Below are 18,337 nucleotides of genomic sequence, written 5' to 3'. Positions count from 1 at the left end.
AGAGACTTGGAGAGGGAAGGGTCTGTCCTCTGCTCACCTTTTATCAGGACAGCCTCACCTCCTGTCCCTCGGTCCCATCTACTCCAGATATTCCCCTCCACTTTCACCTGGCTTCTCCTTAGTGGAAGAGAACAGAGAAATGTAACTCTGGATACATTTATTTAATAAAGCTTTCATTCTCTGTGCTTAATTTAATAGCAAACAGGTTAAGTTTCTTCTCTTTCTAAAAAAGGTTTTTTTCTTTGCATTTCAGTAAGCTAAAACATATAAATCCATATATCCATCTTTAGAATACATTTTATATACATATTCATGTGTATATACATGTATATACATACACGTATGCATAAATAAATTCTAGACACACATATACACATATATTGTTCAATACTAAAATGTTTTAACTCCACATTGCACAACGTAGGGAAACAAGGAGATTGATTTCAGTAACTGTATTTTCCTTAAATATTGCATTAAATTATTTTATACAGATATAGTTTGGGGTAGTTGATGTTAACAATGGCTGACTTTTAAAACTTTTTTGAGCATATTACAAAAATTATTTTAAAACTTTTCATTTTGATGTCAACCAGTTCCAATGAACTACTTCCCATGTAAACTCCATTTACACTGACAATAAAAATGGGTAACTCAAGGATGTATCATATACAAGTCCAGAATTTAATAGTATAATTTCTATTTTAGTCATAACTGACCTTCATGTTAAGTTTTCAGTTTTTAGACTTAATTGAGTGTTCTCAAAACCTAAGAAAGGACCCTGTAATATTCAAAACACTTGGCAAATGTAACTAACAAGTGACAAATTCAAAATAGAAAATCTTTGTCCCATTAGGGCAAAAGAAGAAAGAAGAAACCAACATATGGCGATATAATTAGTCTAATTAGGGAAACATAACCACAGAGTTTACGCTGCAGGGGAAATGTAATAGGAAACCCACTCATCGACTGCAATGCCTTGAAAAACGCTAATCTTTTCAAAGAAGAAAGAAAAGATATTCTCCTCATTATTAAAGAGATGTTCCGCCATCTGCAAGCCGTTTGTTTTTTGAAGTTCTTAATGTTCCATGGCTTCGATTATAGCCATATTACTATACATTTGTTATTTTTGAGAAGAATGACATTTTGAAATCCAATTCATTCCTCAGCTTGAGGAGAGCAGCCTAGAGAATATTCTCTTTAGTTCCTCATTAAGTAGCAAATTCTTTCTTTCAATGTCATACTATCTATAGCATATCCCACACTTGCACGTGTAGATCTGGGATCATTATTCTTGTTTCTACCATTTTTATTTCTTTGGCAGTACAAGTCTGGGAGTAGTAAGTAAAAATTAACATCCTGAGATGGGTGAAGGGGGTAATAAGGAAAACAGCAATTTATGAAATTATTTTCATTTTTATTTTGCAACTTCTTAGGAATCAAGAAAAAGAAACAAATTTTAAAAATTGATGTTTTGTTTGTTAAGAAAATATTATTCATAAGATTGTCACAAACTCAAATTCTTTCCCTTTTTAGATGTTAAAGGTTTTTTTTTTTTCTTTTTTAGCAGTACATCATGGAAGGGGAATACTAATGGTTATTTTTTAAAGTACATATTTAAATATAGAAAATATTCTACAATGAAGCAAATACTTTTAAAAGAATTTCATACTTCCTTCTTTTTTGTTGTTGTAAGTCATCTTAGTTTGAAGCCAATGCTAAAGAGGTAAAAGAAAACTCCATTTCTTTTCCCATCCCTCACAAACTTATCAATAGCAAAATTACCCACCTACGCTTTATGTTTGAAATAACATTCTTACCTGTTACTGTGCAAGCTCAGGTCTAACTCAATTAAAAGACAGTATAAATGAAAACATGGGAAGTCTATGATTCCAAGGAGGGCAGGCTTTACTATCCTAAAAACTATCACAACTTCTGAAACTGGTTTTTAGCTAGTTTGTTGGATTACTGGTTCGTTTGGAGCCACTTACATTCTTTGTATTCCCGTTCTCTTATCTATAAAATAAATCTTTTCTGCTATACATATTTAGTGTGATGGTTAAATGGGACATATAGGTGAAACCTCTTTATATATTGTAAAGAGCTGAACAAGGATTTACTCGCAGGTGGCAATGATAATAGTAGCCTTTTTATTTGTGCATCTCTGATGCTTAACTCAATAGTTGGCAGGTAAACTGTCAATAAAGATTTGTGGAACTAAGTCAAATCAAGACCAATGGAATCTGAAAAAGAAACAAAGGAATAAATAAACACAGTGGAATTTGAAAAAACAAACAAAGGGTATGTGTTTGAAATCTTCCCCATTGTAAAAGAAGGCTCCAGAATCATAAAAAGTAAAAATGAACCAGTAAAAATGTACCCAAACTCAAGATTTCCCTGTTAGCAGTAGAGAGAAATAAATTAAAATCAAAGGAGAAAATTTGGTAGATAGTGTAATGCAGATAATTAGAAAAAGTACAAAATGAAGTGACAATTTCTGAAAAATGTTAATACTTCTGTAAAAAATATCTAAAGTGCTTCAGAAGGTAAGCTGGTAGGCAGCAGATAACATGTGACGGGGTTGGAAGTGGCGGCGGTGTTTGTTTTGTGTTGGCATTCTTCCAAACTCAAGTAGCAGCACAGCACTAACAAGTCAACTTCTGGTTGTTATCAACTCATTTTGCACCTGGAGGAGAAAAAGAAAACAATCCAGAACATAGTGGAAACTTTCCAGAGAATTTAATACCACATCCTGTAAATCTCTGTAAAGGGGAAAATCTGGTGTGCAGCATTTAGTAGCAATAAAACTTGTGTGCCACGATAGAGTAAATGATCCAATTAGTGATTTGTAGGAGGAAATTTTTCCTAGAAGGACTTCTAAATCTTAAAAGAACAACCAACAAAAAAAACACCCGTTTTAAATTCATTTTTAAAAGGAAGTTTGAAGAGACAGAAAATCGCTAATTCTATTATAGACATGCATGTGCTTGTGTGTGTGTTTCTAATTCAATTGTATTTTCTTGGCTGTCATACAAGCACCCAAGGATATTCCTTTTTCTCTTCTGATCCCATCTTCTCATAGGACTTCTGCTTTCTGTCTATTCCCATCACTTCTTTCCTCCTTTGCTACTTGTCCTCAGTTTCCAGAAGAGAAGTAGCGAAAAGAAACCTAAATCTTAGAGTCAGAGGATCCCTCACAACATCATCTGGTCATCACTTATTTTGTTCTCAGCATTTTACTCATCAGAAAACTGGGTCCCAGAGTGATGAAAGGACTTGCCAAAGACATACATTACTGTAATAAAGAGGAGTCACTGTCTCTGCTAGATTGCCTTCCAAAAATATATCATTATCTGAAATGATCTCATTAATTTATTAATTTACACATACACTGACTGTCTTCAAACAATAGCATCTATAAGCATGGATTTAAGGACCTTAACTATCTTATCTTACTAATACCTGTATGCCCAGTGGTTAATCAACATCCAGCATGTCACAGGTATTCATATGTATTTATTGACTGATGAACTAGAGGTTGGGTCTCTTGCTTAGGAAGCACACGTTTTTAAACATCACCAAGCAATGCCATGAAAACTAGGACAGAATAATTAATATCTAGTTCTATCTAACTACAGGTCTATCATAAAAATGACTGAATTTATGTATTTTTAATTAGCAAAAATATTAAATAAGTTAATGTTCTTAACTTCCTGATACAAGCAGCCAGTGCGTCCTTTAAATGCTTAAGGAAGAGGAAAATCTCTAAATTCTGTTCATTTGGGAATTAGATACTGCTGACTCTAAAACCAATATCTCTGCTCACTTTTGTGATAAAAATCCTAATTTAGTTGGTGTGTGACTGGGGATCTGGTTAAAAATATTTACTTTCTCAAATACCCTTGCATCAAGGAACAGCCCATGACATGGTTCTGGACATTGAGACATTAGCTGAGGGTTTCTTCTTTGCAACAGATTTTTTCATTTTCTCTCCCCACTGTTCCTTCTGCTTAGAACAGACCAGATGCCTGGAGCAGCAGCTCTCTTGAGGCTGTGATGTTACAATTCTGAGAAGGTAAGGAATATGAAAAGTACCTGTTGCTCTTTGGTGCCTTGATTGGGAGTTTTATTGTATGACATAAACAAACCAGCATGCCGTTGTTTTTGATTTTTCTATTATTTGCTTCCAAATGCTCGCCTGCCTGTCACAATTTTGAATTTTCTTGGTGTTCTCAGGAAAACTTCTCCAGGCCTCAATTTTCACACCTTTAAAATAAAGAGCATAGACCAGAACTCTGTTCTTGTTTTCCAGCTCAGAAAAAACACGAGTGCCTCTAGGCTTATCTCACCTCTGGGAAATAAAAAGTCATAGTAATGTGCTCTGCAAACCCTCTAAGTTTATTTTACCAAACTTCAGACCACCTGCCCTTGTCAGTCATAGCAGGTGGTCTACAAACTTCAGAAAAATTTGACTTACTAAAGAAAAAAGGGGGAAGTGAGAGACAGAAAAAGAAAGAGGAAAAAAAGGGAGAAAGGAAGAAAAGGAGGAGGAAGTAAAACAGAGTGAGAAAGAAAAAAGAAAAGGGAAGGAAGAGAGGAAGAGCCAGAAAACTCATTCGTACACATGACACTCCTCATCAAAGAGTTTTGCATTTATTTTCTTGAGGAAAATATACCAAAGAATACGATTGTCACTTCTACTTCATTCTCTTATAACTTAATAAAACTCTCTCTTAATCCTGATCCCTATAATACTCACATCCAGAATTAGAAACAATCATTTTAAGATCCCACAGTAGATTTCATTTTTGATTTTTTTCTTCCTGTCCTAATTTTTCCTTGACTGACTTTTGAGATATGTTTTCATTTTGTTTGTTCTATGATGCTTTTGGACTTTACGAATATCATCAATGTAGAAATCAAAATGGGCATACCTCTGTCCTCACTAAATTTTGTGTTTTATCTACTTTGCATTCAAATGTCATGAACAATTAAAATTGTTCATAAGGCAAGAACTTCAAATTATCAAAAGGTCATATTCAATAAATATATACTGTGTTGTAAAATCTTGCTTTATATTGATGCTTTATTTTCTCTGCCAGTTCTATAGAAGAAGAATTATCCTTCCTTTATTTTCATAATTTCCAGCAGAGTACCTTCCTAGGGGTAAGATCATGAAAAGTAATTATGAGTTAATGAATAGATGTCTATATGGCCGATAATAGAATTCCTGATTATTTAGACAGTTTATAAAATGTTAATTATTTATTAAAATGCTATAGGAAGTAGCCTAAATTTCAAATAATAACCAGGGGAAAAAATGGGGGAAATGGAGGAATTTGGCTTTTTGTTTTAAGATTTAGCATTTTTCTTTCTTAATAACTAAAATAAATTCTGGGAAGTAAGTATTTCACAGCTTTAAAAATGAAGAGAATTCTGTCATTCTATAAGTAATCATTACTATGTATTATTGGAGGGAAAGAAGTGTTTAATATGCAATATTGTGGTGTTCTGAATCATAAAACCTGACATTTCTTCATCATTTTGAACCCCATGGTCTGTTCTTTATAAGAAAGATGATAAATGTAGATCTTAATCTAAAAATTTCATTACACATTTCTCTTTAATTTAAACCCACACAAACACCATCATCTAAATGTACTTAATATTTATTTTTTACTCTTAAAGTGATACTATTTACATTTGACCTTAGAATGCAAACCTCTTCAGTAGGACATCGGGGATTAAGCTCTGGCAGTATTAAAGTGAGAACAGTCACATTTCTGCAAATTTCTACCTAGTTAAAAAGAAAAGAATTGCTGTACAATGAATGCTTATTCTTTAATTGTAACTGCTGTGGAACTATTTGTACTTAGTTCTAAAGTTCAGTCAAGGAGGCTTCCAGGAGGTGGGTAATACTGTGAGAGTGTGGAGTGCAGAGATGGAGGATGCTTCTGCAAGTCAAGCAGTGGGGTTCCACGGGATATCCCAAAAAGTTAATAGTTCCATTATCCCCAAGAAGCCTTCTTGCTGCAGCCGGGCAATTAATGGTCCAACTGCTCCTCTCTCTCATGGACGCCTTCTTCTTCTTCAGGGAACGCTGGCTCATTCTGGCCTTTCAGATGCTTAACCCCTGAAATTATAAAAATTGTACAAAATTTAAGCAAATTTTATTTCTGGTAGATACACTGCTTTGCTGGAAAAGATAAAGAAAAGAATCGAGGAGTTTTCACGGTTGTTTATGTGTTTTTCTCCAAGAATCTTAACAATGTAATCCTATATTTAATCCTATATAAACCGTTTAATTCACTGAACAACAAAAACACACCCAGCCAAATTTCCATTAGAGTCAAGCTATCTTTATAATTAAATCATTTCCATTAAGGATTGCATCACAGCCTATTAAAAACCCATTCACTAAAAATATGCTCACAGGCTCTTATTATAATTCTGATGTATCATTTAGTTCTAATATTGCTTTTGGCAATATTTCTGAATTCTGTTACAAGGGGAACCATTGAAGCCCCTAAGAACAAAAGGGTATGTGTGTGCCATTTCTGTAACTTATAAACAACAAAACAATCACAATATTGTTAGGCTTCTTTAGGAACCTGGACATACCCATTTGAATACAGAACACTATTCAAAATTCTTCAATAACATCCCCCCAGCGTACAGAGTGGGGAGACATTGGCACATAGTTACCCGCTATACAAGGTTTGGTTGATCTGGCTTCTTACTACCTGGGGGGCCTCGTTTCTCACCAGCCCTGCCTGCTCCTGCTCCCATGGTCATTCATGATTTAACCCTGCTAATTTACTCTCTCCGTTCTCTGACCACTCCAGGCTCCTCAGGCATCCATGCTTCTCTCCTTTGTTCTCACTGCCAGTCGTCTTCATCCTGCTCACGCATCTCATAGTCTCCCACTCACCTGTCACTCATCAGCTTGTTTCCTCTCTAATGGCTGCCACAATTCAGTGCCTAGCAAACACTAGGTGTTCATTAATATCTATCACCTAAATGATCAGATTTAATAAAGTAACAATTTGGCATATGCCCTTGGCAGTTCCACAACAATCTATCTTCACTTTTTTCCAAAATTAATTCAAATATGGAATATAAACCAGGAAGCAACTACTAAACCCATATTCAATCTGCAAAATTATCTTTCATTTCCCTGGAGTCTGTAAAGGCATCATTCTAAGCTGGAACTCTATGCATAATGTGGAAAATTTTATACTTTTTAAATATTTTAGACAATTGGTGTATGATTTTTTTATGGTATTATTGGAAATGCTCAAGTAATAATTAATAAATGAAGGGAAATCATTGCTCATGTTTGCTATAAAACGGAATCAAGAAATGTGTGAATATGTGTGTACCACAGTCAGAAAGAAGGCTATTTGACAAAGAGTGATATCCTTGGGCTTGGTGGATTACCTTGACAAAATATTTTATCAGTTATAATAATATTTAAGTAGTTTAATTTCATCATCAAACACAGATCACTCACAATTCCTGTTGAGCCAAGACTGTACAGAGAAGTTTGCTGCTAAGTAACGCAACTTATTTCATATTATTATAAATTACATTGAAAGAAGTCTTAATGCTAAGGAAAAGGGACGGGAGTTTAAGCATCCAACCAGTTGTTCTGCTAAAGTCTTAAATGTATGTGTGTGTGTGTGTGTGTGTGTGTGTGCGTGTGTGTGTGTGTGTGTGTGTGTGAGATTAAACCTAACAACTTCTTCAGGTAAATACCTGGATAGTAAAATTTAGGCTTAGAGAAGGTAAGTGATTTGTTCAAGCTTAAAGGGGTGGAATGGAGCTAAGAGAACTCTTACACATAGTAGGCTGTCAATGTATACTGAATGAATAAATGGATGAATGATTAAGTCATAAAGTTCCATTGTCAGGGCACATTAACTCATTTTACCTGGAGCTTTTTGGATGCTGGCCAAGATTTTCTTATTCTCCAGGATTTATCATAGGTTAACCTGGTTCAAAGATCATGGGGTGCCCTCAGAAATAGTAAAGCACAGCAATTATTCAAGTCACCTGATCTAAGTTTGCCTACACTCCTCAGGTTTGCAAAGGTTCTATTAACCCCAGAGCTCATCCCTCTCATCCCCAGGTAACTTCAAAGTAATAAAGTTGTGTTCAAGACAATATTCTTTAAATGAGAGTTAATGACCTAAGGCCCACATTGATTTGCCTAAACGAGGGCATCTAATGTAAAGGAAAAAACTTTTCTTTTTAAGTAAGTAAAATGTCCAACCGATGAAACCATAATCAACCACTTCCCACACTTTTGTTATGTCTACTTGCTTACCCTGAGCTACATTTAATTTATTTTATAATAATAATGATCATACAGTTATTTGATAAAGTCAAATTTTTTAAAAGTAAAATTACTTACTTGAGCTAACCTTAGAAGTTTCCCTAACCTTATTAATTGTGATATTAACTATGTCCATGAAAAATCTTGACCAGGCAGGAGCTGGTCACCTGTTACAACATAGGTGTTCTATGGAACATCTACCACAAATGCTTTGGTTCCCAATGCAGTTTACTTTAATGCCATTTTTCAACAAAATAATGGATGGTTGCTTAATCCATGCTTTCAAATAGGCTTTAGAGCAATCTTTCTTTTTTCCTACCAGTAATATTTATTCAGTCATAGATTCAATAATGCTGAGATTAAATTGTGAAGTCTGCTGAAGACTATCTAATAATTTCTTTCTCCCCCACCTCTCTTGCATCCCCAAGCACATATATAATTTGTGTTTTAATTTTCTTTATATCCTCATTTGATGTGTAATAGAGATTATAGTTGATGTAATTCTGGAGGTGGAGGAAAATAAATTGGTCCTGGGGTATTGATGAATTTCTCAGAAATTGCTCCTTTGCCAAATGCTATGAGCATGAGGAAATCTTCACCTGCACAGGGGCCATGGCTTGGCAAGTGACAAAGAGCTTCCTGGGACAAGCACAGACTCAGCGAGGGGCTGCATGCTGACACAAGTCAAAGGAATCCCCCAATAGAGTTTATTTTCTTTGTAGCAAAATGAACACAACAGAAAAGGTACCATGTATAAGACCACGCTATGTAATATAAAAATGTGAAGGAACGAAGAAAATAGAGTTGGAGGGAAAGAAAGTAGACTGAATAAAAACAAAAAGGAAAAAAAATATATAGCACTATGTGCTTTTCTAGTCTGTCAATCAGAAGGTTAAATGTGATTAGATGAACATGGGGAGTGACTGAATGAAGCATTAGTAACAGCGAATCTATAGAAGGAGGCTTATATTTGCAAACAAAGGTCAATATTTTAATCACTTAATTTGGAACCAAAGACAGCAAGTTTATTACATCTGTAGATGACACAAAATTTGGAAGAAAGGGTGACGTGAAAAACTAGAATTCCAAAATGTCTTCAAGAATTAGAATGATGGTCTAAACAATTAAGGTAGAGCTCAGCAGGATTTGGGGATTTAGACAGGTTATTTTGGTTCCAAAAAAGAGACTGTGAGGGCAAACTTGATTGATTGTAATTAATCAAGGTAATTAATCAAGATTGTAATTAATCAAGTGTAATTAATCAAGGTTTTAGGTGACCACCGCTAACCAATTTCACAGGACCCAAGAGAAGTTAAGTTAACTATTTCTAGGCCCGGAGTTCCTGGCAGGTTAGTGTAGTGGTATTCCCAACAGCAAAGTCCTCAGGCTAGGAAAGGGAATTGCTCTCTAACCCGGTGTCGCTCAGAACTCTTTCACAACATGCTGCCTAGTTCTCAAATCTGTGTTTCAAGAGGACCACTGAAGGGGGTAATTGGGTTTAAAAGAAGTTTTATGAAATGGATATGACCGATAGAGAAAAGTAATAGAGGACAATAGAGGCTGCTTTGAATTCCTCAAATACTGGAAAAGAAATAAAATCTTAATCTATGAGCTCCTGAAAGTGGGAGTAGTGTCAATGGCTGAAATTTCTGGGTGGGGGCAGATATAGCTCAATGTAAGGAAAACAATTCTAAATTCGTTATGTTTGCTCGGCTATACATATGTAAGTGAGCTCCCTTCACCATATGTGTTCAAGTCAAAGCTAAATGTCCACCTCGGAGGTGAGATATGGGTGGTCCCTTCATTGATAGGAAAAATTAATAATCTCCCTGACCCTGAGATGCTATTAATCCACAGATGAAATATTCTATACTGATGAAAAATGTTCTTTGTTTTGCCAGCTCTGTGTTACCAAAAAAGTAATCATGACTTCAAGTGGCATAATGGCCCAAATCTGCATTTTAAAACTAATTCATTTTAGGAGTAGCAAGTGTTAATGGATTCACTTTTTTTTTTTCAAACACATACTTTAGACCTTAGAAAGCATTTCAAAGTCCTCTAGGGAATCTGTGGGTAGATTTTAGAGAAAGTCCAACCCTCTTAAAATTCTATTTTAGGTGTATTTGTGCTTTTTCAGAGAATAAAGTCCATGGTTTTCAGTAGAATCTCAGAGGGACATGAGATTCTCTTTAAAGATGAAGAAACTGTTGCAGATGGTGAAGTGACTTGCTTAAATTCACACAATAGTAATTGGGTGAGCTGGGACACAAACTTTGTCCCCTACGTGCTTTGGGGGGCTCTTTGTCTGTCACCGTAATTAATATTCTACTGTCATTGATTTTTTTGCCCAAGTTAAAACCAAATGGAAAATACAGTGAGTTGGGATCAGGGACCCTTTTAATTATCAAAGAACTTTACATAGTTAACAGATTTAGGTGTGACTTTTTAATCTTTTTGTTGTTGTTATTGTTTTTGTTTGTTTTGTTTTGTTTTGCTTCTTTGAACACTTTTATTCACTCTATTACCTCTTTGTGCTGGGGTTATTATTGTTTTTAATAGAATTTTGAGTAAGGAAATAAGAGTTTAGCCTTTCCCAGGGACGCTCTCCTAATAAAACCAAGTTATAAATAACATTCACATCATTAGTAGAGGCAGCCTTTCTCTCTGTTATGCCCATCCCTAGGACTAGACTCTGGGAGACAAGGCAAAGATTTCACGGTCTCTGTAGAGGTTACGGCATAGTCATCAAGCCATATGAGTTGCAGATAGTAAAGCCCCTACTGTGTGCTAAGCATGAGAGAGATGCAACTGCAGGTGAGGACATAGGCTAAAAGGTAACAGCATGCATATAAATGAAAAGTGCTATAGACCAGTAGAACGAATGGTGCATTGGGAAAGTTCCAATAAGAGAAAAAGAGCTCTAACTCAGACAATAGTAATTTGGACAGCCATTTATTGAGTAATATGCTTATTAGATTAAGGGAAACCACAAACCTGATATCCATGCAAAAACTATGTGCAAAATACGTTGAACAGCCATCAATGTTCTGAAAACCTATTATACATGTGCACAAAGGAGTGATTTCAATGGCCCTAAAAAAAAGTGGCTTTTTAATGATTCCTAGAATATTAACTCCCTAAATGTTATCAAAATAATTATGCCAGATATACTCAAGGAACCTAAGTTAACCTATAAGGTGAAACAAAAAGGGCTCTCAGTAAAAGCACCTCATTTCTCAGATTTCACATTTTTCAAAATGCTTTTGTATTTATTGTATTTTTTTGTCTTCTTGTCATTCATTTTTAATGAGCAGCTGTATGTGGGTCACAGAGATCAAGGGACATCGTGCTTTCATTCTGAATATAAAAACATATGTCCTATAGTCACCATAACTCTGCCCCTTTCTACTTTATTTGAAGTAAATTATATGTAGACAGCACAGTTAATGTCTAGTCTAATCCAGTGAACGGCCAGTTAATATAAACTGTGATCCATGTATAATCATTTCCCTCACCTCTCTGTTGCTTGGGGAAGCATTCCTCTGCAGAACAGCAAAGGTGTAATATGCTTCTGTCTTTATCACATGTGGGAATAGGGATAACATGCGATGTGATATTCATAAGTATTGTATGCTTTATATTTATATTTTACCTATTTATGTTTTTCACCAAAGCTATTGCCCAAGAGTGAAGTTGAGATGAATGAGAGGTTTAGTAATAAGTATTAAGTTAGGGGAGAAGGCATTATTACTGCTGCATCATTAGAAGTATGAATTCAAACAGTATCTCTGGCAAATAATCTGGTATCACTTACAAAACGTAAAAAGCTCACATCTTTATCAGTAGATCTGAGGTTGGCACCAGGCAAAAATGAGCAAATAATATAATGTACGCACACATGCACACACACACAATTGTATAAGGAATCTGTTGCTGCTCAGCCTAGGATGAGAATGACTTTGATAGGCTGAATGTCTCTTTTGCCCTCTACACTCAATCGCCTTCTAATATCCCCTTTGTCTTCTGAAGCTAATGCATTTCCCATGAATATAAAAGTAGAGTTAAATTTTTATGCCTACACATAATGGAGCTAAAGAGTATTAGGCAATTTCACTTTAGAAAGAGACAGAATGGCTCCCTAGCCTGCAAGACTTGACCGAAATTGATTGAACACAACACATGTCTTAAAAAAAGAATGTATTGATCAGTAAGAGTCAGTGGTTAGTCTTCAAAGCACTAAGAATACAATAACAAAGGAACAGTTGAATTTACAGCCAAGGAAGCAAATGTCTGTGTTATTTAAGCACATCCAGGGAAGGACATCTTGTTCTGGCAGTTTAGAAGGCTCTGTCCTCTGGTCAGGGCACTTCCCTGTGGAAGCAGGAGCCGGATGCCAATGTGTGCTGCAGTCACATAACGAAATTGCCCCGCTCTGATTCTCAGCTCCCCAAGGGATCCCTCTATTAACAACAGAGCTTGCTCATGAGAGATGAAGCACTGAAAAGACTAATATTGTTTTTACATGACAGACATATTTCTTATTTTGAATTATCGAATTTACATTCTAGTTTTATATAAGTCTCAGTGTGCTTTATATTAAATACAAATGTCCCCAAGTCAACTGACTCTAGGTCATGGTCAAGGAGATGGAGTTTGGAAGGCTGCCAAGTGGAGAGGCTGAATTTGGCAATCTACAGAGATCTAAGGAGGTGGGGGAGAACAGCCACCACCTGACTTTAATACTTACTATAAAGCTATTGCCATCAAAACAGCCTGGCACTAGAGAAAGAATAGACAAATGTAACAGTAGAACAGAATAGAGAGTTTAGAAATTTACCCACGTAAGTACAGTCACCTATCCTTTGGCAAAGGAGTAAAGGCAGAGCAAGGGAGGACAGAGGGTCTTCCCAATGGTGCTGGAACAACCGGGACATCCACATACAGAAAAATGAATTTAGATACAGAACCTAAACACTTCACAAAGTATGGATCCAGATCTAACTGTAAAACACTATATTATAAAACTCCTAAAAAGTCGTATAGGAAAAAACCTAGATGGCCCCCGGAATGGCAATGACTTTTTAGATATAGCACCAAAAGCGTGATACTTGAAAGAAAAAAAAATGATAAGCTGGCCTTCATTAAAATTAAAAAAATTCACCTCTGTGAAAGACAATTTCAAAGATGAAAAGTCAAGCCACAGATGGGAAGAAAATATTTTCAAATCGGGTAAAGGATTGTTACCCAAAGGATTCTTAAAAGGTAACCATAAGAAAACAGGCATCCCAACTAAAAATGAGAAAAAGACGTGAAAAGACACTCAACAGAAAAAATAACTGATGGCAGGTAAGCAGATGACAAGATGTTCAAAGAAAGCACAGGAAAAACACTGGAAGATATTGGCCTGGGGAAAGACTTCATGAAGAAGACTGCCATGGCAATTGCAACAACAACAAAAATAAACAAATGGGACTTCATTAAACTGAAAAGCTTCTGTACAGCTAAGGAGACAATAACCAAAGCAAAGAGACAACCTACACAATGGGAAAGGATATTTGCATATTTTCAATCAGACAAAAGCTTGATAACTAGGATCTATAGAGAACTCAAATTAACCCACATGAAAAAAGCCAACAATCCCATAGATCAATGGGCAAGAGACATGAATAGAACTTTCTCTAAAGATGACAGACGAATGGCTAACAAACACATGAAAAAATGTTCATCATCTCTATATATTAGAGAAATGCAAATCAAAACAACCCTGAGATATCATCTAACCCCAGTGAGAATGGCCCACATCACAAAATCTCAAAACTGCAGATGCTGGCGTGGATGTGGAGAGAAGGGAACACTTTTACACTGCTGGTGGGACTGCAAACTAGTACAACCTTTCTGGAAGGAAGTATGGAGAAACCTCAAAGCACGCAAGCTAGACCTCCCATTTGATCCTGCAATCCCATTACTGGGCATCTACCCAGAAGGAAAGAAATCCTTTTATCATAAGGACACTTGTACTAGACTGTTTATTGCAGCTCAATTTACAATCGCCAAAATGTGGAAACAGCCTAAATGCCCACCAACCCAGGAATGGATTAACAAGCTGTGGTATATGTATACCATGGAACACTATTCAGCCATTAAAAAAAATGGAGACTTTACATCCTTCGTATTAACCTGGATGGAAGTGGAAGACATTATTCTTAGTAAAGCATCACAAGAATGGAGAAGCATGAATCCTATGTACTCAATTTTGATATGAGGACAATTAATGACAATTAAGGTTATCAGGGGGGAAAGCAGAAAGAGGGACGGAGGGAGGGGGGTGGGGCCTTGGTGTCACACTTTATGGGGGCAAGACATGATTGCAAGAGGGACTTTACCTAACAATTGCAATCAGTGTAACCTGGCTTATTGTACCCTCAATGAATCCCCAACAATAAAAAAAAAAGAAAAAATACATATCAACAACAAGATAAAAATCTCTTGCGCTATTCTAAGTGAGACATGATAAGGGCTCAGATCAAATTAACAATAGATAAGATGTAAAGAAGTGTTCATATACTGCATAATGAAAGGCAGAATCAATCCTATTTAGTAAAAAATTGCATGTGGAGTATAAGAAAAAGAAAGGAGTTAAGCATATGGCCCCAAAGTTTTGTCCCCCAGGTAACTGAAAGAATCATTAACTAAGATGAGGAAGAGTTTGATGAAGAAAGCATTTAATAGAACATCTGGAGTTCTGTTTAGAATGTTAAATATCAGATTTCCCAAGGTGTTTCAAATATATATATATATGTAGACATTTGCATCTGAAATTCAGGGGAATGTTCTCAGCTCGGGTACAAATGTGGAAGTTATTGTTTGTTTATGCAATATTTAAAACCTTTACACTGTTAGAGATCACCACACAAGGAAGTGAGTAAAGAAGAAAAAAATGTTCAAAAGCTGAGCCCCTGAATACTCCATTCAGAGGTAAGGATGACACAGAACAGGAGACTGTCCAGGAGCATTTTATAAAGTAGAAGAAAAATGCAGGGTGTGGGAGCATGTGCATCAAGTGAATACAAGCGATTAGAGATGGTGAGATCTTTCTGTGTCAAGAGCTGCTGAGAAGTCAAATAAATGATGACTAAAAACTGACCCATGGATTTAGCAATAAGCAAGTCTTCATTACCCAGACAAAAACAGTGTTGGTGGGAGTGAAAGAGGGTGGAAGCCCAGCTGGAGGGGGTAAGAAAGAATAAGAAAAAAAGAGATGAAGACAGTGAATGTAGCCTCCCTTTCCAAGGAGTTTTGCTGCAAAAGGGGCAAAGAAATTCTGTTCTAGCTGATATGAACAATGGGTCATATAGTTTTAGTTTTTACTTTGTTAAGATATTTTAATTATACCTTAACAAAGTACCTTTAAGGTACAATTGTTATTGTTAACTTACCTTAACTTAACAAAGTACCTTTAAGGTATAATTGTTAAGGTATAATTAAAATCCCCAAACTCAAAGAGTATAATTTAGTCAATTTTGACAGATATTTTCACCTGTGAAACCATTACCACACTCAAGATAATAAGCATTGACATCAGAAGAGGTAGAGTATGTTTATATGCAGATGAGTATGATTTAGTGAGGGAGGGAGACAATGATGGAGAAAACAGAAAGAGGAATTTCTAGAGCAATATCTTTGAATAGTCAAGGGGACAGAGATATTGCACAATTGGAGCGATTGCTGGTAGAGTAGCATGAAAAGATCACCTGTAAGAACAGGCGGAAAGGTTGGCTATAAAGGGGCCAGACGCTGTTGGGTGGGGAGACGTTGTTGTGGGAGTCTGGGGAAATTCTCATCTAATGTTTTTAGTTTTCTCAAAGAAAGAAGTACATTCAGTAGAAAAGAGTGAGAAGGGAAAGGAGAAATCATTATCTAAGAGAGTGGAAGAAAGAATTTAGTAGGGAAATGTATTGTGCCTGCCAGGAAGCAGTAAGTGCCCACTGGAGGTTTTATAGGTTCATTAATTTAAAATAAGAAAATAAAAATTGTTATTTTCTTATTTTAAATTAATGATGAGGTTGTGTCCAGTTACCAGTGAGCAAGTGTGGGGTATCCAGCACTAGATCTCATAACTTAAAAACCATGTCAATGTGCTTTGTTTTTCGTTCCATCTCTGCAATGTTCCCTTAGGACATCTCCAGGAAAATAAAGCATAAATTATTTCCAACACAAATATTCATATTTTGAACAATGGCAAGGACTGGACAATATTTAATCTGAAATAACTGATACATTTTAAGTATGCGAAAACCTAGGTTGGAATAATCCTTGGCAAAAATACTTCTTAAGAATCATTTAAATTCTGTCATCTCTTTATTGATGAGTCCATTTTTCCTCAGACCATGGCACACTCAAAAATTAAAAATTTTAACAATTACCAAAGTTCATGGTAACTCTATCCTCCCATAAAAATGAATTACCATTGGCAGAATTTAAGAGGAGCCCCCGGTTATAAGTTGAATTGTATCCCCTCAAAAATGCTAAATTCCTAACCTCAGTGCCTGTGAATGTGACTTGATTTAGAAACAGAGTCTTAGAAGGTCATCAAGTTAAAATGATGTCATTAGTATGGGCTGTGATCCAATATGACCCAGTCCCTATTAACAGGGGAAATGCAGACCCAGAGCCAGACATGTACAGAAGGAAAGTGACAGGAAGACACACGGAGAAAAATCTGCACTGTCAGCAAAAGAACATCTGAAGCTCTAAGAAACTAGAGAGGCATGGAATCTCCTTCAACCCACAGAAGGAACCAACCCTCGGAACACCTTTATCTCAGACGCCTGGCCTCCAAAACCATGACACAGTAAATTTCTGTTGTTTCACCTATCCAGTACATTCTTATGACAGCCCTAGCAAACTAATATACCCATAAAACTGAATTACGTGTGGGGAATCCCTTCCATTCTCACACTGTAGTTGCAGAGTTTACGTCCTGCTGCCCACAGCACAGCCAGTTGATTGGAAGCACCTGCCACCAGGCTACATAGCTCTGCCTTTCCTTTTGCAGTCATCTTCTAACCTCGTGATGACATGCAATTCTCTGGAGATTCTAGCACCTTCTTGCCTTTCTCCATATCACTACTCCTAAAATCATCCTTAAATAAGCTCTTTAGTTTCCCCCTAGATGATCCATCTTCCATCCCCTCACTTTCCTCTTTACTCAAGCTAACGGCCATGGTCCCTCACTATAAAGATTCCTTATCTGTATGTAGTCCCCAAATCTTTGCCCTTCTCTCTGCTGTTGTATCCATCTGGCAAAATGACCATTGTGATGAAATCTAACTCTCTATGATTATAATGCTTAAATCCAGATGGAGAAAATACCTGACAAAAGCCTACAACCATGATGACCGAATTCCCATAAAATTTTTGACCACAATTTTTAACTGGGCTTCAACATTGCCTGAAAGATATACTCTATTTCCCTACTTAAATTATTCTTAAATTTTCTCAGAATACTATTCACTCTTACAATCTCCACTATCCCCATACTGTCCTAAACTCGGCTGGTTATACGGAATAAACGGAAGCAGTCATTAAAGAATTGGAATCAGTATGGCTAAATCTACCAACATAGCTGGATCTATACCCAAATCTCTGACTTCTCTCACAAGAATTAACCTTATTTTGTTCATCTGTCATTTTTTACAATCTTACTTCCACTTTCAAGGAATGCTTCCAAAATCTTAGCCTCTCTATCTTGCATTGTCAATTTCTTTCATTGTGCTAAAATGTTTCCATAGCCATGAAACAGGTTTTAATATCTCCCATTTTAGGAAACCATTTTTCTCTCTCTCTCTCTCTTTCTTTCGACAGTCTGCCTTGGGTAGAGTGCCTTGACATCACAGCACACAGCAACCTCAAACTCTTGGGCTTGAGAGATTCTCTTGACTCAGCCTTCCTAATAGCTGGGACGACAGGCACAGGCAGCAATGCTGGGCTATTTTGAGAGAC

At 36.2% G+C, this 18,337-nt stretch overlaps 1 protein-coding gene across 2 annotated transcripts in view; it reads right to left on the bottom strand.

Moving 5' to 3' along the window:
* Positions 1-5,650: 5,650 nt before the first annotated feature.
* The window catches only part of PPP1R1C (protein phosphatase 1 regulatory inhibitor subunit 1C), a 116,012-nt gene continuing 103,325 nt past the window's right edge, over positions 5,651-18,337 (bottom strand). The window contains exon 5 of one of the 2 annotated variants that reach the window (XM_053597453.1): positions 5,651-6,130. In XM_053597453.1, the coding sequence (XP_053453428.1) occupies positions 6,042-6,130 (89 nt within the window). In that variant the 3' untranslated portion in view covers positions 5,651-6,041. The remainder of the gene's footprint in view (positions 6,131-18,337) is intronic. The other variant, XM_053597454.1, reaches the window with a different exon arrangement.

The sequence above is a fragment of the Nycticebus coucang genome, chromosome 7 (assembly GCF_027406575.1).
Source record: "Nycticebus coucang isolate mNycCou1 chromosome 7, mNycCou1.pri, whole genome shotgun sequence".
NCBI classification, from domain to species: domain Eukaryota; kingdom Metazoa; phylum Chordata; class Mammalia; order Primates; family Lorisidae; genus Nycticebus; species Nycticebus coucang.
Note: the sequence above shows the minus strand (reverse complement) of the source record. Positions and strands in the feature narration are given on the sequence as shown.